This window comes from Eschrichtius robustus, chromosome 1 (assembly GCF_028021215.1).
Source record: "Eschrichtius robustus isolate mEscRob2 chromosome 1, mEscRob2.pri, whole genome shotgun sequence".
In the NCBI taxonomy this organism is placed as follows: domain Eukaryota; kingdom Metazoa; phylum Chordata; class Mammalia; order Artiodactyla; family Eschrichtiidae; genus Eschrichtius; species Eschrichtius robustus.
In genome coordinates, this window is record NC_090824.1 from 90507425 (window position 1) to 90527300 (window position 19876).

The window sequence follows — 19876 nt, forward strand, 5'->3', positions numbered from 1 at the left end:
TTCCTTTAGGTGTAAGGTTAGATTGTTTATTTGAGATTTTTCTTGTTTCTTGAGGTAGGCTTGTATAGCTATAAACTTCCGTCTTAGAACTGCTTTTGCTGCATCCCATAGGTTTTGGATCGTCGTGTTTTCATTGTCATTTGTCTCTAGGTATTTTTTGATTTCCTCTTTGATTTCTTCAGTGATCTCTTGGTTATTTAGTAACGTATTGTTTAGCCTCCATGTGTTTGTGTTTTTTATGTTTTTTTCCCTGTAATTGATTTCTAATCTATAGTGTGGTCAGAAAAGATGCTTGATATGATTTCAGTTTTCTTAAATTTGCTGAGGCTTGATTTGTGACCCAAGATGTGATCTATCCTGGAGAATGTTCCGTGCACACTTGAGAAGAAAGTGTAATCTGCTGTTTTTGGATGGAATGTCCTGTACATATCAAATCTATCTGGTCTGTTGTGTCATTTAAAGTTTCTGTTTCCTTTTGAACCCAGTTTTGTCTGGCTTCAGTATCTGAACCACTCTTTTCTACTCCTGCTTCCAGTAGTATTATCTAATCATCTCCATAACTTAGTAACTTAGGTATTGTTGGCCCCAGTTTACAAATGAGCAAACTGAAGTTCAGAGAACTTTGTGGTGGCTAGTCTTGATAAGGCAAGATTTGAATCTAGCTCTGTGGGATGACAAAGTCATGCCTGTTCCTATGAGAATTGGTAGTATAGGCTGTAGAGGAGCAGAAAATTTACATTCTTGGTCTATAAAACTTGTAAATCAAACAGATTCCTTTTGTTATTATTTCTTTTCTCCTGTAAAACTAACACAATGCCAGGAATATAGGAGAAAAATATTCAGGAAGTAATTGTGTGTGCTAAGTAAAAAGAGACGAAAGAATATGGGAACAATAGCTGCCTTCCTTTTTTTCTTATAAAAACGTCTCAATCGGATATTTTCCTCCTTAAGTTCTCAGCTTTAAAGTTACCTTCTCAGAAAAACCTTCTCTGACCACCTTTTTAAGTATACTCCTTATGCCATTATTTTCTAGCACAGCAACTTGTTTATTTCCCTTATAGGACATCACAATTCATATTATTTATTGTTGTTACTTATGTTTAGTCTTTCTCTCACATAGTTGCCCATGGGGGCTAAGACCACAGTGGTCTTCTTCATAGATGTACCAGGAGCCCCTAGTACAGTTTCTGCCACATAGTACGTATTAAGATATTTGTGAAAGAAAAAATTTGCACCAAAATCAGCAAATATTGCATACTTTCTGCAGAACAGTGTTTTTCACATTTCGATAAAGGGAAAAATTGTCATGAATGCCCAGTGTTGATAAAAATAATTTTATTGTAATATTGAATATGTATACACATTAAGCTAAGTATAAACTCAAGCATATTGCTCTTAAACAACTGTAAAACCAATTATTTTTACAAAGTAAATAAAACTACCAAACTGATAAATTCAAATTGACATTAATCTAATGCAGCTTCTCAGCATTGGCACTACTGACATTTTGGACTGGATAATTATTTGCTGTGGGGGCCGTTCTGTGCATTTTAGGATGTTTAGCAGCATCCATGACCTCTCCTTGCTAGATGCCAGTGGTATCCCCTGAGGTGTGGCAACCAAAAATATCTCCAGACATTACCATGTCCCTTGGGGGCAAAATTGCCCCCACTGAGAACCACTGATCTAATGTAATATATACTGTTGTTTTGCTAAAACTAAATTGTCAACATTGAGTTTAATGGTAGAATGACTTTTCTGCAGATCTGGCTCTCTGTTTTCTATTTTGACTTCAGTAACTCTTATGAAGAGAATGCCTGTTCATATAAGTAGGTTGTACCAAATGGTACCAATAACTTTAAGGTATCGTTTGTTGTTTCAGAGTAACCAGACCTGGAACTTTTCTAAAACTCTGCCAACAAACACTGCTCAAATGCCAATTTTAATAAGACTATCACTTAATAACTGAGTAGAGCTGTCCTAATAAGAAAAAATTGCTGACATGTATTGAGCACTTGCTATGTGCTTGGCATATGTGATTTACATGTATTAATTTATTTAATCCTCACAATTATCATCTTTATAGGTATGAAAACTGAGGCACAGAGGGGTATTGCTTGCCTAAGATTTCAAGCAAGTAAGAGGCAACTCAGGGATTCAAACCCAGGCAATCTGGCTCCAGAGACCAGGTTCTTAAGGACTATGTCATGCTACCTCTTAAGTTGTTAACTTGAAGATATGGTTAGCATTGTGTCATTAAAATCTACATTAAATGGAGTCCTAATCAAATTATTGTGGAATCAGTAACAGAAAAATTCTTCTTCACCTATTTATTACTACAGTTACTGTCACATAAAGATGGCTTCCACAAAATACAATACAATATGAATGTGAAATATTCTGAGTTCCTTGGGAGTAGTAAATATGTCTGATTTTGTTCACTATTTAATCTTGGAATGTTAGCACAGTGCCTGGGATAAGTACGTGGTCACTAAAAGTTGGTTGACTCTCCAAAGAAGATATACAATGGCCAATAAACAAATGAAAAGATGATCAATATCACTAATCATTAGGGAAATGCAAATCAAAAGCACAATGAGATATCATTTTATACCCTTTAGGATGGTTATTACCAAAAAAACAGAAAATAACAAGTGTTGGTGGGGTTGTAGAGAAATTAGAACCCTTGTGCATTGCTGGTGGAAATGTAAAATGGTGCAGTCCCTGTGGAAAACAATATGGTGACTCCTCCAAAAATTAAACACAGAATTACCAAATGATCCAGCAGTTTTATTCCTGGGTATATACCCAAAAGAAGTGAAAGCAGGGACTCAAATAGATAACTTGTACACCCATGTTCATAGCAGCATTATTCACAATAGCCAAAAGGCAGAAGCAACTCAGATGTCCATAGACAAATGAAGTGAATAAACAAAATGCGGCATGTACATACAATGGAATATTATTCAGCCTTAGAAAGGAGAGAAATTCTAACACGTGCTACAACATGGATGAACCTTGAAGACACTATGCTAAGTGAAATAAGCCAGGCACAAAAGGATAAATATTGTAGAGTAATCAAATTCATAGAGACAGAAATTAGAAGGGTACTTGCCAGGGTGTGTGGGGGAAGGAACAATGGGGAGTCATCGTTCAAGAGGTACAGAGTTTTAGTTTGGGAAGATGAAAAAGTTCTGGAGATGGATGGTGGTGATGGTTGCACAACATAGTGAATGCACTTAATGCCACTAAACTGTACACTTGATAATGGCTAAAATGGTAACTTTTATGTATATTTTGCTATGATTTTTTTCTTAGTTGATTGAATGAATACATTCTCCCACTCCTATTTTTCTGCTTGAACTGCTGTGAAATCTTTACATACCATATTAGGCTATCATTTGGCCATGATTTAAATTAAAAATACAAATGAAAATATGGACACTAAATTATATGTCCAGTTATAAGGTGCTTTTACAGATTATAATATGCTACGTTAATTTTACATTTTTATCAAAGTGAAAACAAAATTTAAATTTTCATAGAGAATTTGTAAATCCTAAGAATATGTCTGAGAAACCTCTGGAATCTGCAGAACCAAGAGTCAGCAATATTGCTCAAGAGACTTTGTTGCAACCAGATCAAAAACCCCATATATCCTTATAGACCATCCCAGGAAGATTCCATAAGGAATAGGTTATATACTTAGCCATGAAAAAGAATGAAATCTTGCCATTTGCGACAACATGGATGGGCCTGGAGGATATTATGCTAGTGAAATAAGTCAGACAGAGAAAGACAAATACTTTATTATTTCACTTATATGTGGAATTTAGAAAACAAAACAAACAGACAAACATATCAAGACAGAAACAGATACATAGATACAGAGAACAAATGGTGGTCGCCAGAAGGGAGAGGGATGGGGGAGGGATGAAATAGGTGAAGGGTATTAAGAGGTACACACTACCAGTTACAAAATAAACAAGTCACGGGCATGTAATGTACAGCACAGGAATATAGTCAGTCTTTTTTTTTTTATAAATTTATTTATTTATTTATTTTGGGCTGCATTGGGTCATTGCTGGTGCACGTGGTCTCAGTAGTTGTGGCTCGCGGGCTCTAGAGCGCAGGCTCAGTAGTTGCGGCACACGGGCTTAGTTGCTCCGCGGCATGTGGGATCTTCCCGGACCAGGGATAGAACCTGTGTCCCCTGCATTGACGGGCAGATTCTTAACCACTGTGCCACCAGGGAAGCCCCTAGTCAGTCTTTTATAATAACTTAGTATGGTGTGTAATCTGTAAAAATACTGAATCACTATGTTGTATACCTGAAACCAATATAATATTTATACTTCAGTTAAAAAAAAAAGCAGGTAGTAGTGGCTGCCTCTGCGGAGGTTGACTTATTTTTAATGTATACCATTTTGTACTGTTTAAATTCTTTACCATGAATTACTGCCTATTTCAATAAATAACTAATTAAGTTGGGACTGGGGAACAACGTCTTTGTAGTGATTTGGAAATACTTTTGTTATCTAGAACTTACCAGTCTTAAATAGCCATCTTGCAAAGGGAGACAATCGTTCTAGTGAGCAGTGAGTAGCGGGCATCAGCGTTTTTAGCATTATTCCTCTCCTGCAGGTGTCACAGGACTTCCCATTTCTCCATCCCAGTGAAACCAGTGTCCTGAATCGACTCTGCCGGCTGGGCACAGACTACATTCGTTTCATCGAGTTCACTGAACAGTACACGGGCCATGTGCAGCAGCAGGTAGGTTCCTGTTCTCAGGGAAGGCACACCTCCCCAGGGCTGGAGCTATGTCAAGCTTTCAATGAATCCATTGGTAATTCATGTGATGTAAATGTCAAGAAGTTATGAATTTCTCATCACTGGAATTATTCAAGTGAAGGCAAGGTGACTGTACCTCAGACAAGGGGAAAATATACATGGGGACCAATTTAGGCAGATGGATGTAAGAGAAAGTATGCTTTGCCCAAGTTTTAAGAGACCTGAATTAAATCAGTTTGAGCTGGACCAGAGTTCCAGTCCCAGAGGTGAAAACACAAAGCATTATTTCAAATTCCTTTGCCACTCTGCTTCTAACTACCGTAGTCACATTGAGGCAGGCAACTAAAATCTTCAGGCTTCCTTTTTCTTATTTGTAAATAAGAGTTAAACTGGAGAAGGTTCTTGGCATGTGGTAAGACTTAATAAATATTATTGATTAATATAAATTAATTGGAAGTCAGTGCTTTATAGTGTAGAGACCAAAGATCTGTTTTCCTGTCCATCACTTATTGGCCATAGACTGCTTAGCAGTAACCTGAGGCTCAGTTTCCTTACCTATAAAATGGGGATAGATAGTACCTATCTAATAGGGTTGTGGGGATTAAACAAGGTAATTCATGCAAAGTGCCTGGCATATGGTAGACACTCAAATTTTTTTTTTTAAGAGAAATTTTAAAGTTCTCTTTTACTTTTAACAGTCTGCAATTGTCAGTGGTAAGTAAGAAGATTGCTGCATTGTGTGACTGATTCAATGATGACTGTTTTCCAGTGGAAAGAATGATTCTGGTCGAAGAGAAAGGCAAAGACTTCTAGAAAGGAAAAGGAAGGATGGTTTTCTGAAACAATGCAGTCAGTACCACCTGGCCCCTGTTATAAACTGGTTGTCAGGCCCTTGGTGGTAACCTATAGGACAAAGGAGTCAGAGAATAATGCCTTATATTTTCATCTCTGGGACAGGGATTCTGATTCAAACAGATTTTGTTGCAGAGAAAAGAATTTAAAATCTAATCAATGCCAGGGACTTCCCTGGTGGTGCAGTGGTTAAGAATCCGCCTGCCAAGGCAGGGGACACGGGTTCGAGCCCTGGTCCAGGAAGATCCCACATGCTGCGGAGCCCATGAGCCACAACTACTAAGCCTGTGCTCTAGAGCCCGCGAGCCACAACTACTGAGCCCACGTGCCACAACTACTGAAGCCCACGTGCCTAGAGCCCATGCTCCACAGCGAGAGAAGCCACCGCAATGAGAAGCCCGTGCACTGCAACAAAGAGTAGCCCCCGCTCGCCGCAACTAGAGAAAGCCCGCTTGCAGCAATGAAGACCCAACGCAGCCAAAAATAAATAAATAAATTTATATTAAAAAAACCCTAATCAATGCCAGTTTGCTATGAAGTCATAATAATGAGAACACAATGATCAAAGTTGGAACCTGTATACATATTAATATAGATGAAAAGGGCTCTTTCAGTGTTTGTATATAATACTTTAAAAAAACCAAACCTGTCCTATATTCGTGTGACTATGTGGATCTTATATGTGAATTCCTACTTTCCCAAATTCTAAAGATATTTGTAGCACCTCTTTTTTTTTTGAAAAGTAAAAGCAGTCTCATTTTTTCTTTCATTTTGTGATAAATGAAGACATTCAGTTCTCTGGAATGACATGACCAAAACAAAATCACCTGGTTGTAAGCCAATCTGGTCTGTTGCCCGTGCTGTTCTTATTATAGCTGGGAACATTTATCTCCAGGAACTACTAGTATCCTTTGCAGCATCCTCTGGCTACACTGTGCCTTATAACCTCTGAGCCCAAGCTTCCTACCACATTTGTTGCTGAATTCTGCTATGGTATCTACCACCATCAGAGCCTGACCATGCAAATCAGTACATAGCCAGAAAGGCTAGTCATCGTGGCCTCTAGTCAACTATTAACTGCAATTCCCCCGTGTAGAAGAAGAATGCTTTTACAAAAAAACTGCAGCTTTCTTGAAAGACAAACCATATTTGTTAATAGCCTCTTGGTGAGTGTCTTCTAACTCCCCACGTTGGCTATCAGGTTCGTGTTTTTGATGAATTGCCATCTAGGCAGGAGAAGGGTTGTTAGAAGGAGGACTGAGTTCATTTTATTTATTCAGTAAATAGTTACCATCTGTTCAAAGAACTGTGCTAGGAAATGAAATGCAAAGATGAACAAAATATGGGCCCTTGCTTCATGAAGCTCTTGGTCTAGTGAGGGGACAGATAAACAAAAGTTCAGTTCCAGCACTAAACAGGGATGCTATGAAAGCAACAAAGGGGAGCTATTAATTCCCTAGGGAGAGTTAGAAAGGGCTTTGCAGGGAAGAGTTGCTGGAGTTGGGTCCTGCAGGAAGAGTAGGTATTTGTCACAAACATGAGCACATAGTTATAAGCAGACCACACTCATTCACAGGGGTGAGAGATAGAAACAAGGGACATTCAGGGAACTGCTGAGTAATTTGTAAATGAAGATGTGAAGTTGGAAGCAGTTAAAGATAATTTTGGAGAGAGAGTAAGGGCCAGAATACAGAAGTTGTTGTATACCATGTAGAGGAGTTTAGATATTACTCTGGGGCAAGGGGAAACCACCAAAGGGATTTAAGCTAGAAGTTATAAGGTTAGAATTGAGCTGTTGAAAAACCTCTAGTGACAGTATGGAGTAATACCTGGTTGTTTGTAACATCTGAGCCACTTGGAAAATGAAAACATTATCACATTTTAAAAGGTCTCTTCAGTCAGGTTTTCCTCTCATTGAAGCACTGCTTTGATAGGGAATTATTTAAACCAAAAAATGCCATTAATAAGGGATAATGTCTTCCTTGGGTTTCAGGGTCTGAGCTGAAAAGTTGACTTCTCTTTGTTTGATTTCAGGATCACCATCCATCTCAGCAGGGCCAAGGTGGGTCACATGGAATCTACCTAAGGGCCTTCTGCACGGGGCTGGATTCAGTTTTGCAGCCTTATCGCCAAGCACTGCTTGATTTGGAACAAGAGGTGAGAAGAAATACGGGAAGGAACACCTCTGGGACAGCAGATGAGGACATGTTCCTGATTTGAAATGCCCTTTGATACGGTCAGGTGGTTAAGAATGAGCTATTTTCTGCGTGGCTGGAGGTTAAGTGTGCTCTCTGTGATTGCCCAAGCCATGATCAAAGTGGCGAGCGGATCACGGCAAAGGTTCCTGAGTGAGTTTAGAAGAGCCCTAGCTTTGGTTTTGTCATCACCTGAAAATCAACATTAATAATCTTCTATAAATGACCAATTCTCAATACCCTAAAATGAACGCTAAGCCTACTCTCACATTCGCTTCCGGTTTTCATAGATGAAATAGATTCGAGATATTTTATATGGAGCCATAATCAGAGTGTTTTTTTGTTGCAGTTCCTGGCTGACCCCCATCTCTCCATATCACATGTCAATTACTCCTTAGATCAGGTATGATGCCCAGATAACAAAATGCTTTGGAATCTGTTGATATCATTAGAATAATCTAACTTAAAATATTATTTTTGAGAACTTTTTTCCTTCTGGATTCAGAGCCCAGCATTTGATATTCTGTGTGCTTTCCTAGATCAGAACTGTTTGAAAAGTTCCAAATTTAGTGAAAACTTACTGTGTGATGTTAATGCTCTAGATTGGCCTCAGTATTAACAATTATGCTAGCCTCAAACATAGAAACTGCTTCTGTCTGCCATTCTCTTTCTATCTGCAGCCAACCCCTGTAGCAAATTGCCTTAGGATACTGGATCTTGGCTGTTCTGTGGTATTGCCATCTTTATGTTAAGTGGGACTATTTAGAAACAAAGGCATTTCCTGAGTTAATTTTTTTTCCTTGTATTTGATTATATACCATCCTAATTATTCTCTCCTTTGCAGTTCCAGCTCCTTTTCCCCTCTGTGATGGTTGTAGTAGAACAAATTAAAAGTCAAAAGGTGAGAACTTTCCTTTTTCCTTTTGCTCTGGTAAGCACCAAGGAAATACTCATAATTAATTTTCCTTTACATTCTTTTTTGAAGAGCCTAGTTTTCAGTAGTTCTTATTATTTATTTATTCATTCAGTGATAGCTGCTTGAGTATCATGCTAAGTATCAGGAATGCAAAAATAAGTTAGGACCCTGCCCTTAAGCACCTCCTGGTCCAGAAGGTGGGGGAAATGATAATAGATATACCCAAGAATGCTGCTGGGTAAGAGAACAATGCTATGGATACTTGGAGGTGAGAGCTTTTTACACTAAGGATTCAGAACTGTTGGATATGGATCTTGAGGAGAAGCAGAAAGTTAATCCTTAGAAAGAAAGAAGGTAGTAGGTTTATCGTTAGGGTACTGGCAGTTTTCTGAGAATTGTTAAATCATTGGGTGAAACCCAGATGTTTATTATATTAGTTAAATATGCCTATTCTTATCACAAGTTTTTATCACATGCATTGAAAAGTTAGGGTCTCCAGTGTCCAGAGAATGTCTTTTCTGGGTAGAACTAATAATTCTGAGATGCTTTAAGATTTTACATTAGAAGAAGTATCTACTGGTTCATAATTGGATCAAAAAGGACAAATGGATTAAATATGTTTAGTTCATTCATGTTCTTAAGCTGTTATATTTGTGCCTTAGCTTATTAAGAGTGTTCATTTGAATATAACTAGTTAACTAGTCAGTTTGCCAGGTTGCTACTTGATTTTTTTGCTGTATAAGTCTAGAAACTTACCCTCTGCTGCATTCATTCTGTGCTAGCAGAGCCAGCAGGGGAAATGCTGTTTGACCCTGTAAAGCTGATGGCCCTCATCAAATAACATCGAGCTTTTATTGTGCACTTGTTGCATACCAGGCTCTGTGCTAAGTGCTTTACATACAATTATCACAGTCAATCCTCTAAAAAATCAAATAGGTTAAGGAGTGTGCTTAGGGTCACACAGATGGTAGTAAATGGTACAACTAGGATATAAACCCAGGGCTGTCTGACTCCAAAGACTATGCTCTTAACCACTCTACTAAACCATCTTCCAAAATTGGAGGGGAACTTCTAGGTAAGTGGGGTTAGTGTAAGGGTCCATACATGCCGGCACATCTCAGTTGACTTTGAGCTTCCGTTGGCCACAGGAAGGAGAGTGGAAAATGAGTAGAGGGATTGCAGATGGGTGAACCTTCCTTCCTGCCGAGGAGGTTGTAGGAAGCTGAGTGCTAAGGCTCTAAAAAATGAGGTTGTGGGTGAGAATGGGGGAGTGCAAACAGGCACAGGGGATCCTTTTAGAGTGATGGAAATGTCATAAAACTGGATTACAGTGATGGTTGCACAATGCTGTAAATTTACTAAAAATTGTTGAAAGTACCCTTAAAATAGGTGAATTTATTGTATATAAATTATACCTCAATAAAGCAGTTAAAAAAAAAAAAACAGAGGCAAAAGGACATTGAAAGAGGAAGCAGATTTTTAGAAAAGTGTATACCTTGTGAGTAGTCTGAATTAGGCCTTAATCTGAAGTAAGAGCTTTCTTTACCTCTTTTCTTGGAATTTCAACTCTAAATGATTCTGGTTTTTCCTTAGTGCAGTAGTTCTCAAACTTCATTGTGCATTAGAATCACCTGGAGCAGATTGTTAAAACCAGATCGCTGGGCCCTACCCCAGAGATTCTGATTCAGTAGGTCTGGAGTGAGGCCCAAGATTTTGCATTTCTTACAAGTTTCCAGGTGATGCACATACTGCTGGGGGATGGGGTGGGATGGGGAGGGGCAGGGAGGTGGAGGGTCCATAATTCGAGAACAACTATTGTGATGTTGTGATTTATAATAAGAAATATAGATTTGGTCTTTGTCCCATTTCTGGCACAGAGCTTCTAAAACTCAGAATTTCCTAAGTAATAAGGGCAGTAAAGGTGTCTTGATATTCATAACAAACCCCTTTCTACCACACCTGAGTTTGTTAATGAGGTGATTTTGGGAAAGCACTTAAGGGGCTGGTTGCCAGGGGAACCACCCATGTGATTGGAGAGTTGGAACTTTCAGTCCCACCATTCCCACCTGACCTCTGGGGAGAGAGGAGGGCAGAGGGCAGAGAGCTGGAAATTGAGTTCAATCACCAATGGCCAGTGATTTCATTAATCCTGCCTGTGTAATGAAGGCTCCATAAAAACCCAAAAGGACGGGGTTTGGAGAGTTTCCAGGTTGGTGAACCAGAGTGCCTCTGTGTGCCACCGTGCCGGGCAGAAGCTCCTTTGTTCGGGACCTCGCCCTATGTATCCTTTTCATCTGGGTGTTGATTCGTATCCTTTAGTATCCTTCATAATAAACAGGTAATCTAGTGAATAAGTGGGTTTCCTGAGTTCTGTGAGCTGCTCTAGCAAATTAGTGGAATCCAGGGAGGGGGAACCTCTGATCTATTAATCAGCCAGTTAGAAGCACAGGGAACAACCTGAACTTGTGATTGGCATCAGAAATGGAGGGCAGTCTTGTGGGACTGAGCCCTTAACCTGTGGAATCTGATGCTATCTCTGGGTGGATGGTATCAGAATTGAGTTGGATTGTAGGCCCCCCAAGCTGGTGTCAGAGGATTGCTTGGTAGTGTGGGGAAACCCCCCACACGTTGGAATTGGAGTCAGAATCAGAACTATACAAAAATCTTATGAGAAAGTTTATCCCCATTCTCTGCAGATTGTGCCCTCTTGATTGAGTATAGAATATGAGATTGTGCTACATGAACTATTAAAATGGAATTCAGCTTGACAAGGCTGTATTTTCTACAGATTCATGGTTGTCAAATCCTGGAAACAGTGTACAAACACAGCTGTGGAGGTTTGCCTCCTGTTCGCAGTGCACTAGAAAAGTAAGTCATGGCTTCACTGGGGCTGGGAGGGGGAGTGGGTGGTCAAGTGACTTGATTTTGCACAAGTTTTATTTTCAGGTCATCTTAGGTTTCCTTCTGGGAAAAGTTATGACCAGGATGGAAAAGCCCCATGAGCAAAGGAGCCCATGTAATCCTTACGGTGACTCAGAAATTGCAAAAAGGGGGTTTTAATAAAGTGTTGAGTTTTTTTTTTTTTTTTTTTTTGCATCTCTCTGGAGCATCAAGTTTATTAACTAGAACTGGAAGAACCAAGGAGTTCTTGGAACAAGAACTATCCCCCTCCCCCACCAACACGGAAGACAGAAGAGTAGGGGAGGGGAGACATGCCCCAGGAATGACAGTCCAGTCTCTCAAGTTTCACCCAGGTGGGGGTTGAGGGGCAGACCTGCAGCCACGGTGGCCTCGCTTTCGGTCGCCCGGGCTGCTCCGGACCATCCTCTGAGCTGGCCAGGGTCTTGGATACGATGCTTCTAAAGGCCGTGCAGAGAACACACTCCTCTTCCCCTGCACCGGGCCCCAGGGAGCGCGGCAGCCTGACCTTCCTGCCTCGGTCATCCATGGGGTTCACATGGGCTCACTTTATTATGACGCCTCATGCTGGGCAGCTCGCAACAAAGATGTTTCAAAATAAAGTTCCAGATTCTCCCAGCCACCCCTTGCTTTTTCTGGCTCTGGCCAGAGAGAGTGGATGAGGACACACTCTCAGGCTGCCCAGCGTGGGAGGACCTTCCAGTGTTGGACACACCCAGGGGGCAGCTGCTTCCCTCTGGGGCTCCAATCCTGCTGCTGCTGCTGGAGGTGGATGTCCCAGTGCCACACTGGGGGGCTGGGCTGGGGGTGAAGTGTTGAGTATTGAAGCAAGGCTCTAGATGCCTGGATGACCTTGAGGCAGTCCTTGTTCATTTTTGGATCTCATTATCCTTGGAGAATTTCCACTGGAAATGGATTATGCTTAACTATGTCTGCTTAACTATGTGCTGGATTATGCTTAACTATGTCTAAATATGTGTATTTTGAGTAGCTTTATAATCTTATAATGCCACTCTTAAGAATTTTATCCTAACAAAATTATTCAAAAGAAGAAAATAACCATATGCACGATCATTATTCACTGCAATGTTGTCTACTGTATTAAGAAATTAGAAAATTACCAGCAGCAGAAGAAAGCTGATTAAAGATATATTCACTTGATAGACTATAACGCAATTAAAATTACAAATACTATAACAACAGGTAAAAATATGTTTTATAATACTATCTGAAAAAAGGATACAAAATTTTATGATTACAACTGTATTAAATGTGGAGTATGATCAAAGACTGCCTGTAGAATGTTCCACAATCTGGATTTTTCTGATTATTTCCTCATGATTAGATTCAGGTTGAACATTTTTGGCAAGAATACTACATAGGTCATATTATTTCCTGTTACAGCATATCAGCACAAAAAGTAAGTTTGTCCCATTACTGGTGTTAAGTTTCATCACTTGGTTTAGGTGTTTTCCACCAGATCTCTCTGTTTTAGAGGGACATTTTCCCCTTTGTCATTAATATGTTCTCTGAGATGTGATCCCTTGAGACCATGTGAATATCCCATTCTCCTTTCTGCATTTTGTTTCAGTCTCTTCATTTTGTTGGATAATACTTTTTCAGGTATATCAGCTTCTCGCATACTGAATCTACTTTCCTTATGTGATTCCAACAAAAATAAAAACTAATTTAATACTGTGTTAGCCAAAAAGAGACTCCTGTAAGTCCATTTAATTTTAAAAGGAATCATCCATTTTGAAACTTACTTTACTCAAAAAGAGGGAAAAAAATGTGCTTCTTCTAAAAGACTATCAGAACATTTACTGAACATTTCAGACTTTAGTACACTGGTTAAAAGTTTGGAAATTTACCACTTAGTTCATCTGCAGACATTTAAGTTAAAATAGCACAGTTATTTTTAGCTTAATTGGTCATTTCCCTTCTGCTGACCAAACCCTCAGGCCTCTGTTTATCCTGTAGCAGTTTAAAGCATGGGTTTAGTGTCCTCTTAGTGGACTTCTAAGGCTCTTGCTTTCCTCTCCACTCAGAATCCTGGCTGTGTGTCACGGAGTCATGTACAAGCAGCTCTCAGCCTGGATGCTACATGGACTCCTCTTGGACCAGCACGAAGAGTTCTTTATCAAACAGGGTCCATCTTCTGGTAATGTCAGTGCCCAGCCAGAAGAGGATGAGGAGGATCTGGGCATTGGGGGACTGACAGGAAAACAACTGAGAGAACTCCAGGACTTGGTGAGAGCCCAACCAGAAGCCTAGCCTTCTCCTGCCAGGAGTCGGAAAAGTCTACAGCTAGATGACCTTTCGGTGACTTGCCCCTGCCCCCAGCCCCCAGCTCATCATAGCCTGGGCACCTTCCATAAATTCTTTAAATGTAAACACTTGGCTTTATCTTGGCTTAATACTTAAACTTAATGCCTAACAATGTGAGACTATAAAATAGAAAATATATTTGTGAGATTCCTTTTGTTTCCCCTCTTCCTGGTATACGCATTTAAGAGAATAATAATAAGTCTTGTCTCTTCAGGTAGTCTTGTAGGTACCCAGAGCTTTTACATGCAGTTTAGAGTTTTGATTAGACTTCCCAAAGTCCTCTATTGTCCTTATCCATTCATCCATTCATTTATCCTGTTACAACGTTTTATTGAATGCCTGTTATATGCCAGGTACTGTTCCACATGCCACAACTGCATAAACAAATAAAATGTAGTAGTCCCTGTCCTTAAAGAGCTTATAGTTTAGTGGAAGATATATTACAGTGTGCTAAGTGCTCTGGAAAGAGTAAGTATGGGTATTCTGGGAACATGGTCTTAGAGTAACTAGAGAAGGCTTTTCAGTGGAATGTATGTCTAAATTGCAAAGAGTTTGGGAGGAGGACTTCCCTCACGGTCCAGTGGTTAAAACTCCGAGCTTCCAATGCAGGGGGTGCGGGTTTGATCCCTGGTTGGGGAACTAAGATCCCACATGCCGCACGGTCAAAAAGAAAAAAAAAAAATTCCAAGCAAAGGGAAGGACTGTGTAAAGTACAGAGGCCATGAAGGACATGGCTCATTTGGGGAAGCATTAGTAATTCAATTGAGAGAGTCAAGTAAATAAAGGCTGAGATGTAGAGTGTAAGGGACAGTGGGGATGGTGTGGGAAGTGGCAGTCAATGAAGCTTTTGAGATGAGCAGAGGTAAGATCATGAAAGCCCTTGTAAACAATGGGAAGGAATTTAGACTTGAGCCTGAAGAGAGCTGGGAACCGTGAAGAATTTTAGGCAAGAGATTAACCTACCTCTGTATGTTAGATCAGACTTTATGATAGATCACTCTAGAAACTGGGGGGGGAATCGTTTTTTTAAAAATTAAGATTAGCAGCAAGTAGGTCAGTTAGGAGAATGTTGGGGACATTAGCTGAAAAATAATGGTGGCCTACACCAAGGGTGGGAACAGTAAATATGGTGAAGAATAAAGAGGCTTGAGAGATATTAAGGAGCTGGAACAGGTAGGTCGTGGTAATTAACTGGCTATGGGTCCAGAGGGAAGAATCAAGGATGATACCCAAGTCTCTGCCTTTAGTAGTGGGCGACTAGTGACGATAAGGAACATGGATTGCTGGTGTCAGGGGAAAGAAGATGGGTCTAACTTTGGACACATTGAGTTTGAGGTGCTTGTAGGAAATGACCAGTGGGCTGAGCCTAGAGCTCATGAGAGTAATCTAGCTTAAAGTCTTAGGAGTCATCGGCATACAGAAGTTTTTAATTTGGGGTCCACGAGTGGCTTCAGAGGGTCTGTGAAGTGTATGGTTATATATTTTTCTGGAAGGTCCTACCTTTTATAATTACAGAGTCCTGTGATGCAGAAAGATTAAAAATCTTCAGCCTTAGAAGAAGACGTGATTGTCTAGGAAGAGTGTTGAGAGCCAGAGGAGAAGAGGGTCTAGGATAGTGCCCTGAGGCACACCAGCACCCAAGCCCAAAACTAAAAGGGTGAATACCAGAGATCAAAGTCAGGAGTATGGAGCCTAAAGTTCCAGTTGGAGCTGGATAAGCGTCAACTCAAAAGCAACTCAGGGAACAGAAGGGGCCTGAGTGATTCGGTGGTGAGTGGGCTAGATCAGTGGTTCTCAAACTGTAGAGTACCTCAGAATCACCTGGAGAGCTAGTTAAAACACGGACTGCTGGGCCTACCCCCCAGGTTTTCTGTAAATCTGGGGAGGGGCTTGAAAATTTGCGTTTTTAACAAGCTCCCAAGTGAGGCCAATGGTGCTGGTCCAGGAGCCAGGCTTTGAGAACCACTTGGCTAAATGAGTCAGGCTTGTGTAAAGAGCTGGGCAGAGCAGGCATATGCACAAGATAATAAATCGTAGACATGTAGATCTGGAAAAAAACAAAGATCAATTATTCCATGGTACAAGTAAGGAGACCGAGTTCCAGACCTACTGCACAAGTTTTTACACAGTAGCCAAGGCAGAGGGCTAAAATCCTAATGTTAATAAAACCACTGCTATTTCCACCGTGCTATCTTGCTGACTAAAAATGGAATACACTTCTCTAGCACCAGTAATGTAACAATTATGCAACTTCAGATTTAAAGTCCCTGCTTCTAGAAAATGTAAATCACGGGTTGGGAGAGCTGCCGGATGTTTCCTTGCTTTCCCTTTCTCACTTCCTACATCATCTCTGATACGGATTATTTCTTTGACCAGCGCCTGATAGAAGAAGAGAACATGCTGGCACCATCTCTAAAGCAGTTTTCTCTGCGAGTGGAGATTCTGCCATCCTACATTCCAGTGAGGGTTGCTGAAAAAATCCTGTTTGTTGGAGAATCTGTCCAGATGTTCGAGAATCAAAATGTAAACCTGACTAGGAAAGGTAGGAATCTCCTTGCCCAACCGTACCCCATCCTCAAAGGCTTATTTGATGCTGTGTGGCCCCAAAGTCTGCCTGGGCAGAGTGGGTGGTTACTGACCTTTATGTTCTGAGATTTCAGCACAGCTGTGAGTGACATGCTTAACTGAGAAGCAGGTGAAATAGCTGTGGCACTGGGATGAGAAACCCTTGCCTGTGCAGGTTCCCTGTCTTCCTTTGACAGTGCCTTCCTGTTTTGCAGGATCCATTTTGAAAAACCAGGAGGACACTTTTGCTGCAGAGCTGCATCGTCTCAAGCAGCAACCCCTCTTCAGCCTGGTGGACTTTGAGCAGGTGGTGGATCGTATACGTAGTACTGTGGCTGAGGTTTGTCTTTCTTAGTATATTTTCTTCAGAAGAAAATAGGTTAGTTCCCCCAAAATTGAGTACTTGACTTTTGTTTCTTCTTAATGTGATTAGAACTTAACTTGGAGGGAATTGAGAGAGTTGAAGGGCAGGAAGTAGAAAATAAAAGCATTCTCTCTGTTTTTAATAATAGAACTGCCTTGGCCTTTTCCCACCTGACAGGAGTTTGATTGTTAGCTAGTTAGTTAATTAATTAGTTGAATAAAGGGAGGTCTTGGTTTCATTTCAGACTGTCAGCATTTTGAGTCCGTCTGTATAGTTGGCAATGACTTCAGGGAATCAACTGATTCTGACTAAATTTAGTGCCTTACTTATATTTTAGAATGGCTTTATTATGTATTCTGTAATTAATTTATTTATTTTTAATTAATTAATTAATTTATTTATTTTTGGCTGTGTTGGGTCTTCGTTTTTGTGTGAGGGCTTTCTCTAGTTGCGGCAAGCGGGGGCCACTCCTCATCGCGGTGCATGGGCCTCTCACTATCGCGGCCTCTCTTGTTGCGGAGCACAGGCTCCAGACGCGCAGGCTCAGTAGTTGTGGCTCACGGGCCCAGTTGCTCCGCGGCATGTGGGATCTTCCCAGACCAGGGCTCGAACCCGTGTCCCCTGCGTTAGCAGGCAGATTCTCAACCACTGCGCCACCAGGGAAGCCCCTGTATTCTTTAATTTATGGATATGATAATCTTAGGAAGGCAGAACAAGTAATATTTTTCCATTCTTATAAATGAAAAAAAATTCTCAGAAAGCTAACTTCTCTGATGTCACATAGTGAGTAACAAAGGTGAGCTCAGAAGCAAGTCTTTGACTCCTAGTTCAGTGTTTTTAAGTGAATTGTGCTTCATCCACCAACTTAAATTGTGACCAGTAATTTTTCAAATGGGCATATGTTCTGTGGCTTATAATAAGATTTGATGCACAGGTGTGTGATAATGTGAAATGAGATCTTTTGTTAGTTGTGTTAACTGTGTTAGTAGTTTTCAACTCTGGCTATGCATAGAATGACGTGGGGAAATCTGAAAACATGCACTTGCACCAAATCCTTACCTCCATAGTTTCTGACTCATAGGTCAGGAGGGAGTCAGTACTGTTAGGTACTTGTATTTACACCAGACAATCAACAAACCTCTGCAGGTGATTTTGAAGCACAGGGGCACTAGGGTCAGTGTCTAGAATTGCTGAGATTAGCGTCAGATATACTCATGTTGGAAGCACAGTAATCTGTCATGAATTTGATTTCCTTTTCTGGTCACTATCTCAAAAATTCCAAGGCACTGGAGACAGAGCTGTGATGTAGACATAGAATATTAGATCTTGAGGTGACCTTGAAGTATCACTTGATTTGATTCCTTATGGGAAAGTAAATATCTAAACTACCCAGAATACATATTTCTGTCCATTCAGACTTTCAAGACACTGCCTCTCCATCTATAGCCAAGGCAGCTGTTGTCTAGGGGGCTGGTGCCTTCACTCCCTTTCATCTTATTGACTTGATTTCTCTTCTGTTATCATTTTTGTGGTAACTCTTTGGGAAATATAGTTAATGGAGGAAAGTAAAATTTTATTAAACGAATAACGTAGAATTTCAAAATTGTTTCCTTGTGAAATTTTGAAACACATATGTTGCTCAAAATTATATTTCCGGTTTGTAAAAATGATAGACAAAGAATTGAAGCTCAGACTCTTGGAAGCTAATACTTTGACAGCTATAATTGTAACAATAATAACAGCTTAAAGTAATAAAAGAGAGTATACCAGGGAGGAAAAGGGGACAGTGTCTTGCAAATACATATCATACTCACCCCCTTTTGGATCTCTTTCTCTCCTTTTCATATTTTAAAAAGGTATACATACCATATGAATCTGTTTATATAAGGTTTAAAAACAAGCAGCGCTAATCTGGTGTTAGATGTCAGGATAGCATTTGCCTTTGGTAGGTGGAAAGGACATGGGTGGGCCTTTCAGGATGCTGGTTATACAGGTGTGTTCATTTTGTGAGAATTCTTCAAGCTGGAAACTTACAGTTGGTGCACTTTTCTGTGTGTATTTTAGTACTTCAACAAAAAGATTTTAAAAATTAATTGCTAGATATGTAATAGGTTTTTTTTTGTTAATTTTATCTTTAGTTGGTTACTACTTATATAGAAAAATTGTGGTATTAATTTTTGTAGGTTAATCTTATACCTGGCAACTTATTGAAGTCTTTTTTTTTTTTTTTTTTTAGTTTTAATGGTTTGTCTGTTAATTCTATTGATTTTCCTCACTAATGATCATATCATTTGCAATTATTGAAAGTTTTACAATTTTCCTTCCAATTTTTCAACTTTTGCTTCTTTTTTTTCTTACAGTCTTAACTAGGATCTCTAGTACGGCATTCAACCGCTGGGTTGATAGTTGACGTAAGCTATGTTAAACAATAGAGGTGATAATGGGCATCCTTGATTTGTTGGCTCTTAAAGATAATGCATATAAAGTTTCTCTATTACTTTAGTGTTTGCTGTAGGCTTTGGCACATGAGTTTATCAAGTTTAAAAAAATTACCTTCTCTTCCTAGTTTGCTGTGAGTTTTTATAATAAATAGATGTTGAATTTTATCACTGCTTATTCTATATCAATTAGGGTGCAGTTTTTTGCTCTGAGTTCTTTTTCTCCTTCAGTCTATTCATAAGGTAAATTCCTATTTAGATTTTCAGATGTTGAATCTTCCTGAGATAAACCATACTTGAGCGTGATGTTTTATTTTTTAATGTACTGTTGAATTTAGTTAGCCAAAACAGTGTTTGGAATTTTTGCATCTACATTTACTAGTGAAATAGACTATACTTTTCTCTTCCTGTATTGTTCTTATGTGGTTGTGGAATAAAGATTATATAAGCCTCATAAAATGAGCTTGGTGTCTATCACTGTTTTCCTGTTTTTTAGAACAGTTAATGT

The 19876-nt window shown here is 39.8% G+C and overlaps 1 protein-coding gene across 4 annotated transcripts in view; it reads left to right on the top strand.

Moving 5' to 3' along the window:
- TUBGCP4 (tubulin gamma complex component 4) overlaps positions 1-19876 on the top strand; it is a 48715-nt gene that overhangs the window by 4676 nt on the left and 24163 nt on the right. For 2 of the 4 annotated variants that reach the window (XR_011074808.1, XM_068550372.1), the window contains exons 2-9: positions 4677-4773; positions 7678-7800; positions 8188-8241; positions 8683-8739; positions 11543-11622; positions 13722-13923; positions 16378-16543; positions 16782-16906. Coding sequence is in view for 3 of the 4 variants with exons in the window: in XM_068550372.1 (XP_068406473.1) it covers positions 4677-4773; positions 7678-7800; positions 8188-8241; positions 8683-8739; positions 11543-11622; positions 13722-13923; positions 16378-16543; positions 16782-16906 (904 nt within the window). In the remaining variant the exon portion in view is untranslated. Of the gene's footprint in view, positions 1-4644; positions 4774-7677; positions 7801-8187; positions 8242-8682; positions 8740-11542; positions 11623-13721; positions 13924-16377; positions 16544-16781; positions 16907-19876 lie in introns of all 4 variants that reach the window. The other 2 variants (XM_068550386.1, XM_068550394.1) reach the window with 1 other exon arrangement.